Raw genomic sequence first — 22,573 nt, forward strand, 5'->3', positions numbered from 1 at the left:
GAGGGAATGACATTTTTTCCCCCCCCTTTCCTTTTCATTTCAAAATGTATCTTATCCAGTCAGTTCAATCCTCATCCTTCACCACCAACCAATACATTCCTTCCCTCTAAAGAGTGACTCCACTCTCAGATTAGACATGTTCCTGCATTTATGTCGAATATCTCAACTACAAGAGTTGATGATGTAAAAAAAATCAAAGCCACCCACAATGTCTTGTTGGTCCCTCCAGGTTGAATGCGTGAATCCCCTACGATGAGAAACAAGTGTGGGGAGGAGCCGGTGACAGAGACTGAGCTGAATGTGGAGATGTGGATCCTTCTGTTAGATGGAGGCATGATGGACACTGGGGGGGGCGGGGGCAGGGGGCAATTCAATTGCAGGAGAAGAGCTCAGCGTTGAGACTGTAAATCCCCCCCCCGCGGTAGAGGTCGTAAATACCTCCGCCGTACAAGTTACTCTGAGTTTACTTACGTTTGACAGCTCATCTCTGTCTTTCATCAAGCCATGGCATTTTAATATTATTACACCTAACTGAATATGATTTCATGGGAAGCCACACAGGAAGCGCGGGAGGATAGGAAGGAGATGAAATGCAACACAGATATACAAGGCTACCAAGATCTCTGCATCTGGATATGCAGCTATGCCTTAAAAGTATACAACCAATCACCAGAAACGGGCCAGACTGGACGAGACTTTAGTAAAACTACTCAAATGTTTTTAATGCGCTATTAAAATATAGATGCGCACATGAGTCAAGATTTGCAACTAAATTCATAACTTCTACGATAACATTCTTATCATTAATGATAACCCTACTAACTGGTAACAAAAACAGAAGCACTGGTGATGTAACAAAGACATCTACACATTTAGTGACAAAAAATTACAATAGGGGCGAATGAAGCTCAAGTCACCACTGGGGAAAGACAACTGCCGCCGCCGGCTGTCTCCATCTTTCATCATGAATTGTTTGTCTCTAGCTGAACATCATCTTCCCATTTCTGTCTGCAGACTCTGAGTCAGCACTGCATCATTGAGTGTTTTCACTTTAAGTGCTCGGCGTCTTCAAGCGTAAAAGTGTCAATGAATTTTAAAAATAGGCACTGCACTGTTAATCTGCTGGCGGGACGGCGCAGGAGTGGACAAGACAAGGCAATGACCTTGGTCTGACTGGCTTCATGCTAACACAATTGCTGGTCTGTCTCTGGGATAAAGCCTGATCAGCTCACCAGTGTCGAATGTACTAAGGCAGTCAGTATTGGCACCCAATGAAGACCAATTAACCAGAGAAACTAAGGCAAGTGGTGCAGCGAGATCTCCTTTAATTCACTTTAGTCTTTCTTATGTTTCATTACTGAGATTGCAGTGGAAAGGGCGCCCTGTCTGGAGGCAGTAAATGATCAAATGCACACATCGTGGCACACGACCTGCCAGAAGCTGCTGACCAGGAGGTGAAAGTGTCAGTGAAGGTGTTTTATGCGCAGTGACTGCACTCAGTGACAGTTTTCAGTATAAAAGATTAAACATGGCAGTGACTTAGTGATTTCATCTGGGGTTGGGGTGAATCCAGAGGCAGTTTTCATTCCTCTACATAAACTACAATTAAAAATAAAATGCAGATCATTTAAAACTATGTATTTTGCCCTAAATGTAACCCTACAAAATCGGAATCATCCACTCCATTCCATTGAATCCATGGTGTTCAACTAATTTATGTAAAGACCCACTTCAAAAGTTCCTACTGTATAGTGAGTGACATTCTCTAAAAGTCTGTCTTATCTCGCCTTCATGCAAAAAAAAAGGCAGGCGGTAGTTTTCCACCGTATGATCCAAACATACTTCCTCATACAGCTGACGGTTTTCATATCATCTGCTACCAGGCCTGCTAATTCTATTTTTACCTCACGGCGAACTCCACAAGGATGACTTCCCTCCGTGATGGAGGAGCAGGGGGCGACATGCGCTTCACTTCATACATGCCACTGTTGATGTACAATAATGGTCTGTCCAAGCATATTGTATTTATTTCTTATTCAAGCATTGCTTATAAGTGTGAAATATATGTGGGTTCACATAGAAATTGGAATATAAAATAAAAAGGCTCAGGGGTTCAAGTAATTGTGACAAAATCAAATTAAAAGATGGAGGAATGAAACAGGTTTAAATGGTGGTGACAGGTTTAAATTTTAGACTATTGACTTAACTTTAAAACCTAATTATCAAATTCCTTAAATTCAATGTTGTGAGACTTTTTATGGATATGTTGACACTCTGTATGTAAAAAAAAACATTTAGAAAAGATAGTTAAGAAGGTAGAACAGAGACTTTGTTGCCTCTTTTTCAAAATGACTCATCGTTGCAGTTGTCATGGTTGTTTTTTATTCCATCATTAATTAACAAAGAGTCGCAACGCTCCCGTTTCGCGTCTCTTCTATAATGCAGCATCATTTATCAGCGGTCCGTTGTTTTTCTGCTTTCCGCTGCTGTGACCACATCTATTCTGTGCATGAACCTCTCTGCTTTCCTGTTGTGTCACAACAAAAGCTCCAAACTTTCACCGGTGGTCTGTAAGACAATCCGGCCTCTAGGTCAGTTACAGGTCTGGCACCGATCCTACGTGCACCTACGTATGTTTGCACACATTGACGGCGAGGTTGTGGATAAATGGTCTCAGGTCTTTGTGCTGTAACTGTAACTTGAGGTTGATCTACAGACAAAGCATCCGGGAGGTGAGGAAAGAGGAGAGTCAGCAGTTTAATCCTCTTACCATGATAAGGCCGGTGGTGATCAGGTCATTGCAGCCGTGGCACAATTCTCCAAACTTGGCCCAGTAGTCCTTCTTGCAGAAAAGCCGTCCATCTTTTTCATAGTACCAGTGCGACAGCGAGGCACTGCACTCACAACACCTGGCAAAGACGACATGGAAGGACATACTTGAGAAGTTGTGTGATAAATCAATGCTTTAGTGTTTAGACCAAGACTCAACATGAATGCAGTTACACAATTATGTTGTCAATGAAACTGATGCCAGACATGATCTCTAATACTCTGACTAGAGCAGGATTACTACTCAAACATGTAGTCTGGGTAAAACCCCTGCCGACATGTATACATCACCTAATGAGCAGTTGAGAGGTTCAGGACCAAATTAAGTTGTTACTGTGTTGACAAAACATTATCTCACACTTTCAACTGTGCTTTCAGTCTCATAATAACACCCTTCAAGGCCCAAAATGATAGTTTTCATGATATTATTGTAACTCTGTCATACACCACCTCAACCCATGAGATCGCACAAAAACACACAACTATGACCGAGCATTGGAAAACAGAAACTCTTGACCATTTCCCTCAGACGAACAACACGTCATACCAAGCATTTATAGTTTTGCACGATAAGTTTGAAACCTGAAATTAAAGTGCATTAGCTTGGATTTGAATCATGGAGTAAAGTGTGTAAGTGAAAGGAACAAGTGTTGATGCGACACTCACTTCCAGTAATGAGAACAAACCAGTGAGATGAATAAAGATGGATGCCGTAAGTACGACTCCAGCTCGGTTGGATAAGGAACATCATGAAAAAAACCCAGACAGAAAGGTTGGGAAATTACTATGTGTATGTTTGTTCAACACGTCTAAATAGCTGCCTTGACCGTCCGTCTGACTTGCTCTCCAGAAACACGAGGCTACATGTACCACAATAAAACACTGTAAAACCTGCAACAGACAGCTGGTTCTAATCAGGCCAGGCACTATAGGGGTGGAGCCAGTGGCCGTTGTGGTTGATGATGGATGGTCCAATCAGCTCTTGGAGATGGAACATTCCAATTCGCATAATGACAGACAGAGGCCCATGGCCTGCCAAGGTTATGAATCCTGCCCCTTTCATGTCTGTGGGTGGGACTTGAAAAATATGTTTTACTTCATTTGAGACACTTAATATTTAGATAATAGTTTCTATTAGTTATTTGAGTCTGTAAAAAGGAGGGTCATGATTGACAGCTACTCCGAGCAGAGTGACCTGTGGATTTCCGTTTGGGGAATTGTAAAACTGTGGGGGAATCTTGTTCCTTGTCTGCACAGATCACATCACTCAGTCATAGCCTTGAATCAAGAACACACCCTCCTCCGAGACTGAAAACAAAAAACTCAACTTTAGAAGTAGTGACCATCTTCAAATAATTCAACTTCCAATTAATATTGAAAAAGTGTGAATCAACGTACCTTAACATGCTAACCAAACATAATTTGCTGAGAGCACTCCAAATACACTATGCACTGGCGTTCAACACATTCTATGCCAAATGACAGTAATTCACCTGTTTCTAGCTGGATCGTTTCAAATATTATTATTGTTTTGGATTATTTGTTGTTCCTGCTGCTTATATGTGACTCAGTAGTCTGACTGAAAATCCAGACATCAGCTGAGGGCTGAGTGAAGATTAGATGACAAAATGTCCTCGGAAAAGAGATGTCGATCTCATGGAACTTCCTAGTTGAATAAAGTTGAACTGCTAAAGTAAATAAAGAGGAGACCCGCTGAGGGTGTTGATGTGGTGACACGTCAAGCACACCCTTCCTGTTACCGTTTATGCAAATAATCCAACACAGGCTGATTCACAGGCTGCGGTGATAGTCAAAACAATGATATGGTGGGAGATGATGGATGATGATTCACAGGAACAAGGCTGATAAGGATCTGACATGACTGAGGTGCTTCTGTTGAATGGAAAAATCCTCTGAGTAACTGAGTAAACGACCATCGTGAAATTTCTGGGCCGATATCAATGAGATGTTTAAACAAATAATTTGGCCATCAGCTACTGCTGATGGCTTTGTGGGTGTTTTTGTTGCTCTTTATTCCCTTTTTGTGCGAGACACATCCAAAAATCACAATAAATCTTTAGCATCTTTCAGTCTTTTTCGCACTTTCTTGCACCAGTCTTCAGGAAAAATTTAATCTACATGTTTCTCAAACATTTAATGTAACCTTTCAAACCAAAAAATAATCCCTGGCCACTGCCAGCTGTGAATGCCATCTTATTTGCCAGTGATAATCAACAGGGAAATCACTGATTTATCATTTCATGGATTTGAATATGGTCAGAGCTGCAATTGCGTCTTCAAGAGTGTTTTCATGTAGCCGAGTAGGAACATTAACACTGTGTCCATAACTAACATGTGTGTTAATCTCCACTTCATATGATATGTGTGTGACTTAGTGCACTTGTAATCTCTGTAAATCTCTGTGTCCAGCAGCCGTGACTAAGTGAGCGTCTCCCCCATTTCCCAGCAGAGCCTCTTTTCCATCAAATGGCCGTCTGGCCTAGTCTATGCACCCCTTCACTGTCTGAGCGAATGCCCCTACGTCTTTTCATTATTTCCTTGTTGTATTTTCTGTGTTTTACTGTCAGTCCTGCAGAACAGGTGTTAACTCTGAGCTAACGTGCAGTGTTTTAATTCCTGCGATCAAATGAGACGTCCAGCTCAGAATTTTGCTGCCAGTTGGTAAAGTAACCATGAAGGACTCATTAATATATTCAAGCAGAGGCAGCAACTTCCTATGACTTTGCCCAAGGCTTTTACCTTCAGTCGACTTGCACCTGCACACACGCACACATGTGCGCGCACACACCCTGCAGCATCCACTGACACACACACCCTCCACTGTCTGCATGCAGGGCTTCACTGCAGCAAACATCTCAGCAGATTTTTTGGCAGAGGGGCTTCAGTATGCAGCGTGTTTGGGTAAGTGGGGGTGGGGGGGGGAGGGCGCTTGGAAGTGGGTCAAGGCTTTCAGAAGATGTCCACACCACACCAGCAGATACTCAGCTGTCTTGATTCTCTGCCACTCAATAACTGGCTTTCACTGCACACACACACACACACGCGCGCGCGCACGCACACACACACACACACACACACACACACACACACACACACATCTTGTGAACCCCTTGCTGAGGCAAAGTCATACCAGCAGAGAATACACAGATGTATTCACTCACACACATGCTTCTTATCTGATTTTACTCCTCCAAGGTTCAGTTCTTTCACTTGTAAAACCTCTGCCAGTCGAGCGGGGAGCGGCAGCAGAGTCTTAATGATATAAGTGCATACATTAATGTCTCTCAGGTGGAGATGCCACATTTCTGCCCGCAGGACAAGACTTGTATCTGAAGGCTTGAGGGGAGGAGACAAGTAATGATTTGCATGAGTGAAATAAAAGCAGCACTGCAATAAAATGAATGCTTATTGCAGGAATGGTGGTTGACGGTTAATGCACACTTTGTGCGTGACTGTGCTAGTGTGTGTTCATCTTCATGCATGTGTAAGAGGATTATCAATGTGGAAGACTCAGGAGTCTTTGCCCGTTCAGTTACAATACTACAAAAATCTGGCGGGATGAAAGGCTTAGCCTCTCTCACACGCACACACGCACGCATACACACACAAAAATGTTAATATCAAGGTCAATAAAACAACAATTAATATGGTTGGCTTGATTCTTTAAGTAAAAGTGGACCTGGGAGAGAAGGAAAATGACAAAGAGAAGGCTGAGAAGAATTTAATTTACGACCATGGAAAATTGCGAGGGAGCAGAGTAGATTTTAGAAACCCAGCTGGATCTCCTGAGGGTGAGGAAGCAACCAATGACAGAAGAGTAGTAGTAGTAAGTCTATCACTGTCGGCTCCCTCCCGCTCAAATCCTCCATGGAATTGGCTTAAAAGTGTCTGACAGAGTAATAAATTCCTTTTTCCAGGTCAAGAGGAGGCTGCTGGGTCCCGGGCCACTCACCTTCCTCAGTCTTCACAAAGTTGAAAGTCACAAAGTCAAAGTCACAAAAGTAGAGGCGTGTCAGAATCGCAGACAAACACAACTAACATTTAGTTTTAGTTTTTTTAAGATGGTGCTCACCTTTTTTTCTTTTCACGACATATAATTTGTCTACAAAGCTGTACTGAGACCTAAACTTTAGGGTTTGTTGTATTTTTTAAGCCTCATATGTGAATCTACCATGCGGATGTTCAGCTTCAGTTGTGCTCAAAATGCAATTTTCTGTTGCTTGTACGTTAAACACAAAGCTACTGCAACACTGCAAGTGAATACCCCACAATACCAGGATCAAGCAAATCTTGCGCAGTTCCAGTGAGCATCATTTGACTGTGTGCGTGTGTGCGTGCGTGTGTGTGTGTGTGTGTGTGTGTGTGTGGGGGAGGGTGTTGCCCGAGGTCATTAAATGACGTACAGACTGACACTGCCTCAGGAAGCAGAGCGAGCCATAAGGGAACACTGTCCTGATGGAGGTGTGAGCAGGATCACAACACAGTGACAGATGCAAACCTGAAACATTTACGAGGAGACACACCTTGTATGCATACACACACACACACACACACGTAGCATTAATTATTGAAGCTTCCTTCATCTTGCATCATGCTTAGAAGGACATCCATCTCCCTCAATCTGCAGAGAAGGTAAGAATGCATGTGATCAATAAGTCAATACACTGTTGAGCTTTACGCTCAAATAAAAAAAGACAATCATCACTCTGATGACGAGAATGACGTGACACACACAAATGTGACTGTTGTCTGTTGCAGGCTGAGCTACAATCCTCGCTGACAAAGAGGAAATATAACCTCTGGGAAGGAGAATGTTGATTGGACACACACGCAAACACACAAACACACACACACACACATCCAGCTGAGGAAGTGGCAGACTAGCTGGGGAAGACCCCTCTCTATCCCTTAGAGGAACACATAAATAGACAAGGATTCCTGGATTGAGGCCAAGATTTCTACCCCTGTGAATATTCGTGGAGGAAAATATTAGGACGGATTCCCAAACCAAAACAGAGATGAGATGTCATCCTACCAAACAAGCCTTTATCTGCATTAAACCGGTTGGATTCATTCACATTCACAGTTTCATCCCCAAAATACATGCCCCTTTTTGTGCCCCTCATCCCTCCTCATTCCCCATGGCAACGGGGAATGCCAAAGCAATGATGTCACCCCTTTCACAGAAAAAAGGCATTACCTCATCACCACATCATATTGGCATCCCCCCCCCCCCGCGGCGCCTGCTCCCTATTGGGTGCTGTCAAAGCAGGAAATCCTTTAGCCAATGGGGTTTCAGTTAGCTCCCATGACCTTGGTGAACATTGACCCCCCCCTGGCATGAACCCCTGCAGAGCTTGATAACAGTTAAAACAGAGCGAGAGGAGAGGAGGCAAAACAGTGTCTCTGCTGCTTAACAAGTGCTTCATTGAAAGAAAATCTCTGTATTTGCGTTGCGGTGGTGCGTTCAGCTGGTAAACAGGAGCCAGAGCAGACTGGGAGTGAATGATGTACGCGGCAGCAGTTTCCTTTGTAGAGCGTTAAGCTGCCAGTACGGTTAGTCTGGGGCCTTCTCACTTGTTCCACTGCAGGGAAATGATAAAAGGTTTGAGCCAGCTCTGGGAACCACGGTGGGATTCAGGAGAGACAGAGGAGCCCCCGCCCCCCCATTCATCAGCAGGTCTCTTTCACAGTTTAGAGAATAGTCTGTGTGTCCGGCTCGAGCAAATAACAACAACACAATAGAATATAGATGAAGACAAAATTGCTGCAGACCAGTCGAGCAGGAGGAAGAACCTCTGAAACGCATTATGCTGTGTGATCAGCAACAAGGATGAAGGACCTGATTAAATTGAAGAAAAACATTGCTGCACTTCACAACACTTAAAACTGAGCAAAAATCTGTTGGTTGATGATGTTACCTACGGATTCCTAATGCCCTAGACTTGTTATTCTTGACTGTTTCCTCGTTAATTTAACATTGATTACTCTTTGATTTCTTTGAAATCGACTATAAAAAGAGAGTAATCATTGCCTCCTTTTCTGCAATGCATTCAGTGACTCAAAAGAACATTTTCTTTTTTACTATTTACCAGCAGGGGGCTACTATAATAGTTCTATGAGGTTTGATTGTATCTACATCTGAAGAATCCTACTTCCCACTTTAAACGTTAAAACATTAAATGAGTAAATGGTTGCAATCATTTCCTTAAATTTTCATATGTAGCATATTCGGGAAATATGGTCAACAACACGAACCATACGAATGTATGGTTTTTTTTGGGGGGGGGGGGGGTTTGGAGGGGAGGGGTCTACAAGGCCTAAGACTAGCCATCGTCTTCACTGCTTCCAAAACAGAAGCTTCGTCGCTCTTTCTAGTTAGTTGTGACAAATTCCTGCTGGAGAAATAGTTAAATAATTCAATAAAAATGGGAGTTAAGAACTATTACAGTAGCCCCCTGTCTGAATTCAAAGACTGAAGGATTGTCAGGTCTAAAATCATCAAGGTCAAATATGAGTGAGAAAGGTTTCACAAAATTGAGAGTGTCAATCTTACTCCTGTTAATCACATGCGGGTTTAAGCCTGGAGGCCATCTACTCCCAGCGCAAAAGAATTGAATTTCCCAAAATGGATTAAAATTGCCATGCGAGTCAAAAGGTTATCCCTCCAGAGCAGACGATTAATCAGAATGCAGCGACGCACAGGAGGACTATTCTTCCCTCTGCATGTGTTATCAGCAGGCTTGAACCCTGACGACAAAGAGCAGACAGGCCACATGGGGAAAAAGTATTTCTTGCAAAGTCCACTGCTGTTTCACAGATTAAATGGCACACAGGTTGCTTGTGTGGGATGGACTCAATTTGAGGCAACTGTAGTTTTCAATAAAGCACAAGCCCACTGCTCTGATAGCGGCTCTGTGGTGCTTTACCTTCAGCCGATGGGTATGATGGGAATCTAATTGGAAGTATTTGGTGAAAAAAAATCACGGTGTTCTGCAAATTTGAGCCTGATGGTGGCGTTTGAGAAAGAGGTTCAACAGAGTCACCAAGAGGGACCCGAGGGACATGACTGGGAGAGCGAAATTTCATGGCAGTTCTTTCAAGAGACACATCTGTTAAGGGAGTCATTAGAGAACCATGAGAGTGAAAATATTTAGTGACATAATAACCTGAGAATTTAGTCTCCAACGTCAACCCTTGCCAAATCAATCCTAATTTTTAACCCAGTCAGGGAAATTTTTTTCTTCTGTCCAGTAACTGAAATGGAGAACTTTAACTTCAACTGAATTTCCCGTTGAAGAATTGCAAAAATGTTCAAGTATTATTAAGTTATTGTGTGTTGTGATGACATTGAAAAATTTTAACAGCTTAATGCGACACGGTTAAGACAATAACAACAACTTGGATTTTTACGGAGCCTTAAAAAAGACCCAAGGCCAATGCGAGGATTCAAGGAGTTTGTGTTTTGTCGATCATAACATGCATACCAGGCTACTCACAAGTTATGACTGATAATAAGTTACTTAATTTTTAAATGGGAGATCTATTAATGCCAGTTATACAACACACTTGCATTTCATGTGACCCAGTTCACATTCGCTCTGCAGGTCTCTAATGACGTGAGGATGTGTGAGTCATCGTGTACCGTTGTTGCTTAAGCTGCGCTTCGATTTGCACACAGAAAATCCATATGCACTTAAAATAAAACCCTATATGTGTTTGTGTATTTTTTTTTTCAATGGATCAGAGAAATTGGCATAATGTTGGTTAACAATAAATAATAAATGGATGAGTCATCGTCAGCAGAGGTGCTCAAAATGGTAATCCTTAACTGTGCCTGAAAATATTACATACTGTGTCAGTTTTACTACTTAGATAGAAGCAATCGGCCAATAACCCTGAAGTCAGAGCAGCTCCATTTAAGGACGCTTTAAACAGTTTGTTTGCTTGAATCAACCAATGAGTCTGTAAGCTTGGAACATTTTCATCTGTGCTTGTCAAACATTGCCGATCACAACTGCAGAGTCAAGAAAAAGGGAAATAAACAAACAAGGTAGAGGGTTTTTTTTTTTTGTAAATCCAACAGGCAGAAGTGTACGGACTGCTACGATCGGTGTATTTAGGGAAGTGAGAAACGATGTGAACTAACAGACTTACTCATTTAGTGTCTGTATCCCCCTGGGAGGGCCGGTATAGAACTGGATAAATTTGAACGAGCACCCTGACTTTAATATATCGTCTTTTTTCATATATACAGACATATATTCATTTCACGCTCATGGGTTTTTCAGTCCATGATGTAAAATTAAGAGCTTCAGTGTAAAACCATAAAGGGAAGTGAGACGCAGGCTGGCAGTCAGCTGAGCCACCTGACTGGTCATCCAATGATCTCACAGATTGAGGTTTACAGTTGGGTTTTAAGGCACATTATCAAGAAACATTGCTAAATACCAGAATTTATGCTTGTCTTTCATCCTTTGAAGCATAAAAATGTATAGCTTTGTCATTTTGCCCCCCCCCCCCACACACACACATTCTGTTCAGAAATTAATTAACAATGTGAACATGCAAATGATAAGGGGTGACCACCCAAATAAGATCGCTAGCTTTTACCTTCTGACTTTTACATTCAAACAATTTTTTTCATAAAATGTGCCATGTCAAGTTCTTCTCTCAAGCTGTTGAACAAATTTGTCAGTTTAAGCAAAGTAGATACAAAGTTCTGAGCTTTTATCTTCAAAATGATTACACACGTACATTACCGTCTGCTGAGGCTGAATGTTTAATGCGGTCAAAAGCCCCAAACGAGTGAGTAAGAGGACATTAAGAGGCAAATCTTTTGTCAAAAGGCTTCAGCGTTGATAAAATAACATCCACCCACACAAACTCCTCCATCCACTTACTTTGTGTGTTGCAGCCGCTTCTTGCTGAGCTGGTTCTTCGGTGACATGTTGCCCACGGGACTGAGGGTCTTGTTTTGACAGTCAGAAGACAGACTCATGTCATCAGCCCAATGTTGACCTAACACGGCTTGACCAGCCTCACAGCCTCGCTGTCACACTCATCAATGCCACTCGCTCTCTGCACGCAGTCTCTCCCTTCCTCTATTTCCTCTTTCTCTCTCACCGCAGCTGCTTGGTTATCAACTATTTCCTGTCGTCTGGGAGCAAAGTTGACCCTGTGACATCACAAACTTGGCCCACGGAGCCACTTCCTACCTTTTGGACATTTAATCAATGCCTTTATTAAACAGCTGACAGAAGAGTGGTGATGGATAAAGGGAGGAGACATGCAGCAAATGTCCCGAGCAAACCAGGCCAGGCTTGGTTCAAGGTCGGCTGCAAAACGTAACACTTACGCATCAGTTGCATACTTACATCTTTCAAAATGTTTCCAGAAATGTTCAAACGTAGAGAAACAGCTAATTTAATACATGTTAACAGTTCATTTCCTCTGGTCCTCAAAAGATAATGGCTCTTGAATTGGAAACATAACATGAACTGCGCTCCTAGTGGAGTCATCTAATGGAAACTTAACAGTTAAGTGTTACAAATAGCTGACGTTACTCATGGCCTTTTCATTAAAATGCTATAGCAATGTGAACTGATATGCACACTACTGTGTTCTGCCCAAATATTTTTGATGATTGAAAAACTGACTTGATTGATGAAATGTTTTGTACATCGGCATATTACTGTGGGACTTCAATTCTGATGTTGGAGCTGTTCAACCTGGTCTGCAGGAAAAATGAATACCTCATTTGTGAAAATGACTTCTGTCTAGTGGACAACAACAACTCCCATGGTCCCGCTCTCCTCCACAACGTCATCCAACTACGAACCTTTGTTTATCGGGCTGTCAGCTTGCCCTTCACTACCAGTGTCTCTCAGCATGACGACTCACAGCCACTGGAGGGCGTTCCTTCTGAGTGAGAAGCAAAAACTTTGGGAGACTCTTGCTGCTTTTTCCCAGACACTAGATGAGGCTATCACCACGGTAACCTCAAGCTTGCTTGGCTCCATTTTCCATTTACTTAACATGTTTTAATGCTTGGTCCTTAGCCTTAGCAATGCCAAAACAATGAGCATAACCTCCACTAAAAATATGAACAGTTTTTACTGATGCTGTATTTTGAGACAAAGTAAAACTGACACTGCATGTGATAAAGCATGTTCTTGTGCATGACTGCAACTATGTATGTAGCAAAATGTTTCCTCCATTTTCGAATAAGAGTCGCACCGAGGGCGAGTGGTATTGATGGAATCGCTGCGTACTTTCTGATGAAGGCTTTTATTGTCCACTCCCCCTCCTTGCTTCTTGGCTTGGGACCGCCCTAAATGAGCCGGGGCCTTCAGCAAACAGGAGGAAAGGCCCTACTTCTTTATTTTAAGATTTGATTCAGACGCCCCCTAGAGGCAGAAATTAAACCGGACTTTTTAAATTGCAAGTAGCTGTCGCTGCATTTCTAATTTAAACTATCCATTTCCTCTTCAATGAAATTCAATACATCCATCCCTCCACTTTCTCTCTATTCATTTGTAATTCAGTTTGCAGCAGGAAGGCATGAGGCCCTTTTATATATCAACGTCTACTCTTTTATCATGTAATGGGAGATCATATATACACAAGGAATGTCATCCTTGAAGGCTTTAGGCTGCCTTGGACAAGTTGGCAGGGTCAGATCAGGGCCATCCGCTGACAGCAGGGAAGGATCCAACTTCTCGACCCACACACACCCTTGTGTAACACCACACACACCTTTTCCTTGTGTAACACATGTTTAAAGCTGTTGAGTTTGCTGTGTTCAATGTGTTTAAAGTCAATTAATGAGCAATAGGAGCTTACAGGTGAAGCTGACTGACAAAGGGAGACAGATGAAAAAGCGGTGTTCTCTGAGGACAATTATCAGGAAACAATGGCGGTGGAATCCCTGTGGATCCCTCAGCCACGAGTTGCTATAGCAACAATCTCTACAGATCGATTTAGGACACATACAATACATTATGCTGCACAAACTCAAACTGTGAATTTATGCCTACATTGCTTTTCAGTCAGGGCCTTATTTTAGTTCAAATGAGAAATTAAAAGCAAAAACATAAAAATTATTTCTGGCTGAACGGGAATATCTATTGCTATATGCATTCATCCCTTCATGCCAGTCTTTCATTTAGTGTCTTCATTCGTTCCATCACCTGTGAGATATGCAGTGTCAAACATGTTATTAGACCTCACTTCAACCTCTTTATGTTGTCTGAGCTTCCTCAAGGCTCATCATCATCTAGAAAAGAAGTTCCCGAGAGAATAGCCACTCTCTCCACACTAATGTTACTGAACCGTTAACTGTCACAAGTCACGGTTTTAGATTTCTAACAAGCTGAATACGCAACAAATCCGCCTGTGCCGTGTACTGCAGCTTGTGTTGCCAGGCAGAGTTCATCTGCAGGTAGAAACAGCCGAGTCACTGCAGCAGGACTGCCGGGCCAGATCTGAGAAAAACCAGCACACTATCACAATCCCTCTATTTCACTAAACTTCAATCTTTTTGTCAAACCCCTACTTGCTAGTTAGCACCTCGCGATAAATTAGCTGCTTATTTAAACAACGTGACTGCAGTAATTGGAATCCAGTCAGATAGAGACAGAAACACGTGGCAGGGTCCTTTTAAGGGCAATCTTACCAACATATAGTTGTACCCTAACTGCATGTGTACACAGATGGGACTGCATTTGAAAAGAGAATGCATCAGCATCGGACACACACACACACAGGACTCTAAAGAGTGCTAACAAAGCAGAAGCCTTTATAGACCTCTGGGACGACTGTTGAGTGCTGCCTATCAAGCAGAAACAGTTTGGTGGGGGGTAGGACAGTGCTGCAGAAGGACTGCAGCGCTGGGCAAGATTTTAGATGAACAGAGGGGAAATTAAAAACATGATGTGTTGCTTTGTAGAGCTCTATGCACGTTTTGAAGCTAGTTTATTATCACATGTAGCCACATAAAAGAGGATAATTACCATGATAAAATTAAATTAATGACTACATTGTATAGTGTAGTCTGAATGTCGATGAAAAATCGCATAAAATCGTCAAACAATAGATAAAAAGCATGAAACCAACTGGATCATACGGGATGCTAATATGCATTAGCTTAGAAATCCTCTTAGACGTCATTCCCACGAGGGAAAGAAGAGGGGCTGGGATCATGACGATGCTGCGCACCTTCTTCCTCCAGCTGGTGTTGTGTCTTCTCTCAAATGTCAAGAGATGCTTTATAAGTAATCCTCCGAAATCCACACCAAAGGCTATAAAATTCACCCGGGGCTTCCAGATGAGAGCGCCACTTACTGAGAAACATCCAGAGAGCTTTTAGTGTGAGTCCTCGCCACCTCTTCAGATTTAACACATTAATAAATGACAAATAATGACGTGCAACTCAGTGAAGTGTTGGTCGCAGTTCAGAACTGACGGGGATATCGCATGAAATGTGACACAGCGAATGAAAACGTGTTATTGCCATTGTTTCTACTTCTTCTACAGTCATTACAAGGACATATCGCTTTTCTTCCGTTTGGCAGCAATCTGCCATTGAAGCTCTCGCTGGGCTCTTCTGTAGATGCACCACCAGCTGTTATTCTATGCAGGTGTCTCAATAGAAATTGAGGGAAACCAAAATGCTTGTAACAGTTCCTCATACACAGGAAAAACATTTTTAGGAAGTACAGTCAGTGATAGTGGAAGCAGCAGTTCCATCTGTAAACTGTGAATCATGTTTTTGTTTTTTTGGTATTTTTTTACAACAAATATTTTGGATCATTCTACAATTTGCCTCCTTTGGGAAGTCTTATCTTTTTTTCCCAGTTACATAATGTCCTGAAGGGGGTGACACAGAGTGAAATCTGATCCAGAGGCCAAAGCTCTCGATCCATCAAACTCTCACCTACGGTCAAGAAATGTGGGTCATGGCATAAAGGATGAGATTAGGAAAACAAGCAGGGTTTGCTTCTCTCAGGGGGGCGGCTGGCGTCTGACTTCAGAATGCACTGAGTTGGTTAACGAAGACTGGAAAAAGGGACGCGTGGGGTCATACCGTGGGACTGCTTCCCTGGACTTTGAACCAGAAGCCAAAGCTGGATAGATGGCTGAGTCTCATCGTAGAAGACAACATCTCTGTTCCATTTTTCTGAACGGAATTCTCCTCAATGAATTATTTTCTCGTGCTGGGCGTCTTTACGGTTACGATAAAGGCCAAAATAATAATCATCTATCTATTCTTTATGTGAAGAGAATTTTGAATACTGAATACTGGTCACCATCTGTGCAGCTGTCATCTGTGTGAATTTATTACTATAACACTTCTGAGGCCAGTTGACTGCAGCTCTGTGTGAGTGTGTTTCTTTGTCACTGCCCAGTTTTATTACAAAACAACAGCGATTTAATCCGTTTTTATATGCAGCTCGTTAAATTCCCATGAACGCCACGCTAGTACCACAGCGAATCACTAAAATATCTTCCAAACTGGGTTCCAGTTAGTATTTGTGGGAAACTGGCAAAAGAGTTGCAGGAGTGAGATGATGAGACTGTGTGGGACATGCAGACCTTTCTCACACAGCTCTCGCAGGCTGGATTAGCCAGTCATAAAACAGATCAATAAAAGCCAAGTTGGTAATGAACAAGGAGGAATACATTAGTACGGCTGCATTCCTGATAAAGAGAACGAAGTCCAAGTTTCCCGTGAGCTTTTTCATTGGGTGCACACAAACAGAAGTCAGACAAACAGAACCCTGCTGCATTTTCCCATGAAACCTACAGCAGCTGTTTTCAAAGGAGCCATTTTTTTCCTCCACCCAAGGGACTTCAATCTCAGAATAAAACACTTTCATTTTTGCATTCCCCTCTTCTCCTCTCATCTCTACTTCCTCTTTACCCGGGTAAGGAACTGTCACATCACTGGTCCCTGTAGCTGGTCAGTCCCATTCAAGACGGGTTTTTTTTTTTGGGGGGGGGGGGGGTGGATTTAAGCTCCCACGAGTCAATTTTCCACAGAAGTCTTGTCTGACTAGCCAAGCTAAATCCTGCTTTTCCATGACAATCCTGCTTCCTCTGCGGATTTGGATCTGTGTCAGAATACGAATTCCCTCTAAAGTCAAGACACGAGGCACTTCACGGGGAAACACTGCCACAATTTCTAGGAGACGACAAGTCTTTTCTAAAAAGACTTAGTAAATCACAAGGCTATACCCCCACTAATCCAAGAGTTGTGATGAGTGTTGTGTTACGAAAAAGTGGGTAGAAGCTGCGGGCTGATATCTGACACCTCAAAAGGAGTGCGAGGCAGCTGCCAAGACGACCAGGTTTGCATCAGCGGCTGCACAGACTTCACACCTAATGATGGTGCAGTCACAGAAAGATGCAAAGCAGTGCAGAGTATAAATAGTGAAAAGGAGTTCACATACATAAAAGCCCCCCACTGTTACCTACAGTAATCCATTATCCCCTGTGAGACAGCCAGATGCAACCATCTGTATCACACACACACAAAACCAGTGCTCCTCAGATTACCCATTCAGACATCCTGCCCACGGAAATCATTAATGACACACTGAGACGCAAGTTTTCCCCACGGCGACAGTCAATCTGCCAACCGGCTTATATGGTGAAAGTAGAAGTGATGACGAAGCCTGATCATTTCTACCTGAATGTGCTGTGAAGAGAGGAAACTGACGAAGCAGCTTCGCCTTAAAACGATGCAGAGGACTAGATTATATCTACCCCTGTTGGGAGTTGTTGTTGTTTTTTTTCAGAGAAACAAGTTCCCATGTACGTTCATTTCAAGTTTGACAGCTGGTTATTGTTGGAGGAGAGAAGACCTACATTTTTAGATGGCGTGCAGCCTCACTGCTGGTGCAGTGATGAAACGCTGAAGTTTGATTTTTATAACCTGACTAAGAAGAGGTATGTAATAAGCAGACTCTGGCTGTGCGATCAACAGAACTGGATTATGGGTAAATATCAGCTGTCCAGGATCGAAAGGTGGAACGAGCAGAGACATCGTGACAAAGCGACCTCTAATCACGTATAAGTGACTGATGCCAGCTTGTGGCTGTAGGAATTATGACCACAGGAAAGTAGAAAGTAAAAAGGGAGGAAAACCTGTGGACAGAGGTAGAGGACGGATTGTTTTGTGACCCCAGTGCAGGTGACTCATGCTTGCAACTGAACGCTGTTTTGATGGATGATGTGAATGGAGGAGAGAGTGAGCAGCAGGTAAATCAGTCATGGTTGTGAAGATCCATCCATCCATCCATTGTCTTCCGCTTATTCCAACATTAAGGGTCGCGGGGGGGCTGGAGCCTATCCCAGCGTCAACGGGCGAGAGGCGGGGTTGTGAAGATTTATTGTTAAAAAAAAAAAGTAAAAGGTACAAACAAAGTATCCAAACTAAAACCAAAAAAACAGAAAATACTGTAAAGACAGTCCAGATAGGACTGAAACAGAAGCCTCCTCCATTGTGATGATGTTCACTAACATGAGGTAGAGAGCTTGTCACGTTACTCAAAATGTCAAGAAAGGCAGGAATTATTCACATATGATCATGAATATAGACATCAGAATTAAAACTAATGCCTTGTGTCAATGCTGGCTCAGAGACTTGAATAACACACACGTAGAGCTGCAGTATGCTTTACCCGAGAACTGAGACAAGACACATTGTTCACTGTCTCTCTCCAAATAAGACAGATTAAATCCACATGATTCAAATTTAAAGTGTCAGCGACTTGACATGTATCAACCTTTCTAGCGCCGGCTCATGTAGGCTGAAACACAAAACTGCCCTTTCTTCTCCTCAAACAAAAGCAACTCATCGTGACGGCAACGACAGCTTGACAGGGATGAGTAACGTGTGGAAATGTAAAGCAAGGCAGTAGCTTTGGAGTGGCTGATGCTAAACTGAGCGTGTGTATGAGGGCGTTGACTTTTGTGTACGTTTGTCAAGAAAGCACCCCGAGAGTCACAGGAGATGGGTTATGCATCATGTTTGCAAATTGCACTGAAACAAGCTATCTCCTGCCTGAGTGATTCAAGATGTGTTTAGCACCCACACACACACACACACACACACACACACACACACAGATAGTAGCAGATAGTTTCAGATAAAAATACTGATAACTGCAGAATGAGGGGAAAAATACGGTTCCACTTTATAAGAAATAACAAAAGCAACTAAATTATTAATTTACTTATCCGTTTGAGCCCGAGCACCTTCCCATGACATTTACGTGTTGAGGCGGCTGCTGTACCTGAAGCAGACAGTGTGCCAGTCAGTGTTGAGGGCCTGCAGATACTGTTCATCGTAGATCCTCTGTTTGCACCCCGCGCAGACGGGCAAACTCCCCCCGGCTAGAACAAAATAAGAGTAACACACACACAAGCATATCACAGTCGTCAAGGTTGTAGTATTGATAATAATCAGTAATTAATTCATTGATACAGTGAGAACCATAGGAGTATCACAGTATTGCTGAGATATGTGAAGAAAAATATTTGGACCAACTGAATCAGATTGTTTCCAAAGTCATCTAAATAAAATTGATAACTATTAGCAAATGTAATACAAATCTGCAGCTTCTAATGTAATCACACAACAAATGTAACACATTTCCATGAAGTCTCTTGTTAAGCTAAGAAGAAGCCAGCCACTTCAGTCAAGCCAAACATCTTTGGAACTTGGTTTTGATATTTTGTGTGATCCCCTACTTGACTTTTCCTGTTTGGCACTGTCCACACTTTCACATTGCCAGTGCTTTGATGCTAAAAAAGTGCCACGAACGCACATCAGAGCAACTGGAGTTCAAGATTGTTCTTGCTTCTTGTGAGAAAAATCCATTAGCTGCAAACCACAAATCCTCTTCTTCAACAGTAATGAGGAAAACACTCATTATGATTAGAGTCTGACAGAGAAAGCAATTAGCTGACTTGGGACAGTTTATTCAGACTCGTACTTGAACAGATGCTGATGCTTGTCTCGGTTGGGAGGGCTGTGGAGGCAACTGCATCAATCGACAAGACGTTACACATGTACAAAGTGCATGTTACAGTTACTTTGCATTAAAGCACATCACACAACCTCTTTCATGATGGAGGTAGAAGGGCGGGAGGAGCCGCTGCACCGAGATGCAAAGTAACAAACATCTCAGCCAGTAAAGTGCACTTCGACCACAATGATAGCATCTGACTGTCAAAGAGTGAACAACAGTCCGTACTTGTTCATTTATCTTAGTAGTTTAAATCTTCACTTACATCTTTGTTTGTTTTCACTCTACACTGAGATGAACTCCTCCTAGTGGGTCGACCAGATCCATCACAAACCTGATTGGAAACAACTCACGGATACACTGATGGGTCACTGTGAAATCTGAGTTTTCGTTGAACGGTGTTACCGTGACGATGTGGCCCAATTTTACAAGACACTGTTGAAGCTACACTCTACATCGTCCGAACTTCTCCAAAGTTCACCAGTGGATGAGAGTCGTGGTTTGAAGACAACTACAAGCTAAATATAAATCATACGCAACGCGCCACCTAGTGCTTACAGGAAGTGAGCCTGATGTAACAAACATAATCTAAGTTAATACTTTCTACATTTAAAATGACTCGCCTGCACACACCCAAACTCACATGTTGGAAATGCTTTTGGTTTATAGTGTTTTTAACAGAATATGTATCAAAACCACACACACACACTGAATTGCAGCATTTTTCCTTGGGATGCCACTGCAAGGCAAAGTGAGTCATCACAATGAGGTTCAGTGAACCTGAGTGACAGCTGATGGTGTGTGTGAACCCTTCACACACACACTAACTGTATTATCCCAGAGAAATAGTTCCAATCTTTATGCTTAAGTTCGCTGCAAATGTTTAACAGCTGTTCCCAGTTCTAACAAAGGAATAATAACACAGCAACTTAAAAAATACAGCAGAAAAAAATGGCTAGTCCAAAGAAATTAGCATAACTTTGTGTTGTAGTAATGTGTTACTTTAACGTGTCTTCTTAGTGTAGAATTGGTTCCGATGTCTTATTTTAGGTTGCCATCATGAATGTTGACCCACTGGGGCGCAGATGAGGAGAGGTCATTTAGGCTTTGACCTACATGGGACTTGAAAGGTGGTGCAGTTAGAACAGGCTTTTTGTTGTTCTTGAACTTATTCGTTTCGTCTGTAACTTCCGCGGATGTGTGCGTTCTTCGCCACCTTACGGCGTCGCTTTTTCAACTTCAACTGTGCAGGGGTAATGGATGCAGATGCAGAGTGAGCAGGAACACTGCATGCAAACATTCCGGGGAGACAACATGGCTTCGTTTGAAGCAAAATCTGCAGCTCCCTGCAGGTAACTCGATTTCACACCCTTGCTTGCGGTCCAGAAACTACACCCACAGCAAGGAAACAGTGTCATACATCTTATTTATGGGTGAGCATCTTCCGCCGTCTCTGCACCTCCCGCCCCGCCGCCGTACGCCGCCCGCAGCTCCCAACACCCCACGGCTCCTCCTTACCTTCCTCCTCTCCCATGCGTTCGTCCTTCCAGGTGCAGCAGAGCAGCATCAACCTCATTCACTCTCCGAGCTCCGGGAGAGAGCCAGCCGCCACTGCTCGACAGATCACCGGGGTCCGACCACCTCTGCCTGGCGGTCGTGTTGCTGCGGCTTGGTCGCTCCCTGCGGCGGCCCACACAGCACGTTTCTGCGGCGCTTCATTCAAGACAGCAGCTGACCAATGGAGCTGCTCGGCCGGGCAGAGGAGGCTGGGGTTGGCCAACCAGCGACACTGCTGACGGCTCTGAGCTGGGCGGGAAGGGGAGGAGGAGGAAGGTGGTGCAGCAGGAAACGCCACCGAGGATTTAATAATCATAACAGTCTGTAATTTTCCTTTAACGTGGAACTTCCTCAAGTAGAAGTGGACAACGTACACAACCTAAGTATTTGAGTCAAAGTATAAACACTCACGGTCAAACATTACCCCACTCGATTACTGCACATATACTAATAATGCAATTCAACAGTGAGGCTGTTGTACATGAAGCAGGGGATTAAAGTATAATGTCACTTCTGTGGGTTTGTGAGTGCGTGAGCTCATCTCAGCAGACAACAGCCTGACTTTTTTTCCATTAGTTCCTGAGACGACGGAACATCACTCTTGTGGTTCACTCACACAGAGATGAGGACTCCAGTCTGGGACCTGGACGTGAGTCACACACGTTTGACATGAGACTTAACCCAAACTTGTCCTCCAAAACTGGAACTGGACTCGTGAACGAACTTCATTTAGTGCATTAAAATTATACATATCCTTACTTTTAACTGGAGATGCTGGATACAAGGTGCAAACGAAAGAACATCTGTGCATGTAACATCTGTAGTGTAAAGGATGCTGGATCAGCTGCAACACAACTTATCAGATATCTGACTGATCTGAGTAGCTCAACCATTTGGTAATGTGGAAGAGTTAACCTAAGGTTATTAATCATCTGTGTCATAGCTCATAATAGCATCAGCTATGTGCTAGCTCAGCTATGCAAATTCTGAAAAGGGGCGGGGAAAGAGACTTCTCTCCAACTATGTCTGATCATAGACCCATGGGTCCTGATTCTTCCACTAAGGTCATGACTTTAACACACCTGGAGTGAAATACCTAGATAAAACAAAAAGAAGGACACAGGGTCTTT

The 22,573-nt window shown here is 43.0% G+C and overlaps 1 protein-coding gene across 1 annotated transcript in view; it reads right to left on the minus strand.

Moving 5' to 3' along the window:
* The window catches only part of limk1a (LIM domain kinase 1a), a 39,789-nt gene extending 18,164 nt beyond the window's left edge, over positions 1-21,625 (minus strand). The window contains exons 1-3 of the mRNA XM_086215833.1: positions 21,405-21,625; positions 19,152-19,251; positions 2,771-2,909 (exon numbers count right to left, since the gene is read on the minus strand). Of these exons, the coding sequence (XP_086071959.1) occupies positions 2,771-2,909; positions 19,152-19,251; positions 21,405-21,462 (297 nt within the window). The 5' untranslated portion in view covers positions 21,463-21,625. The remainder of the gene's footprint in view (positions 1-2,770; positions 2,910-19,151; positions 19,252-21,404) is intronic.
* Positions 21,626-22,573: the final 948 nt, after the last annotated feature.

The sequence above is a fragment of the Aulostomus chinensis genome, chromosome 10, assembly GCF_037954235.1.
Source record: "Aulostomus chinensis isolate RoL2024-O1b breed Wild chromosome 10, RoL_Achi_v1.0, whole genome shotgun sequence".
NCBI classification, from domain to species: domain Eukaryota; kingdom Metazoa; phylum Chordata; class Actinopteri; order Syngnathiformes; family Aulostomidae; genus Aulostomus; species Aulostomus chinensis.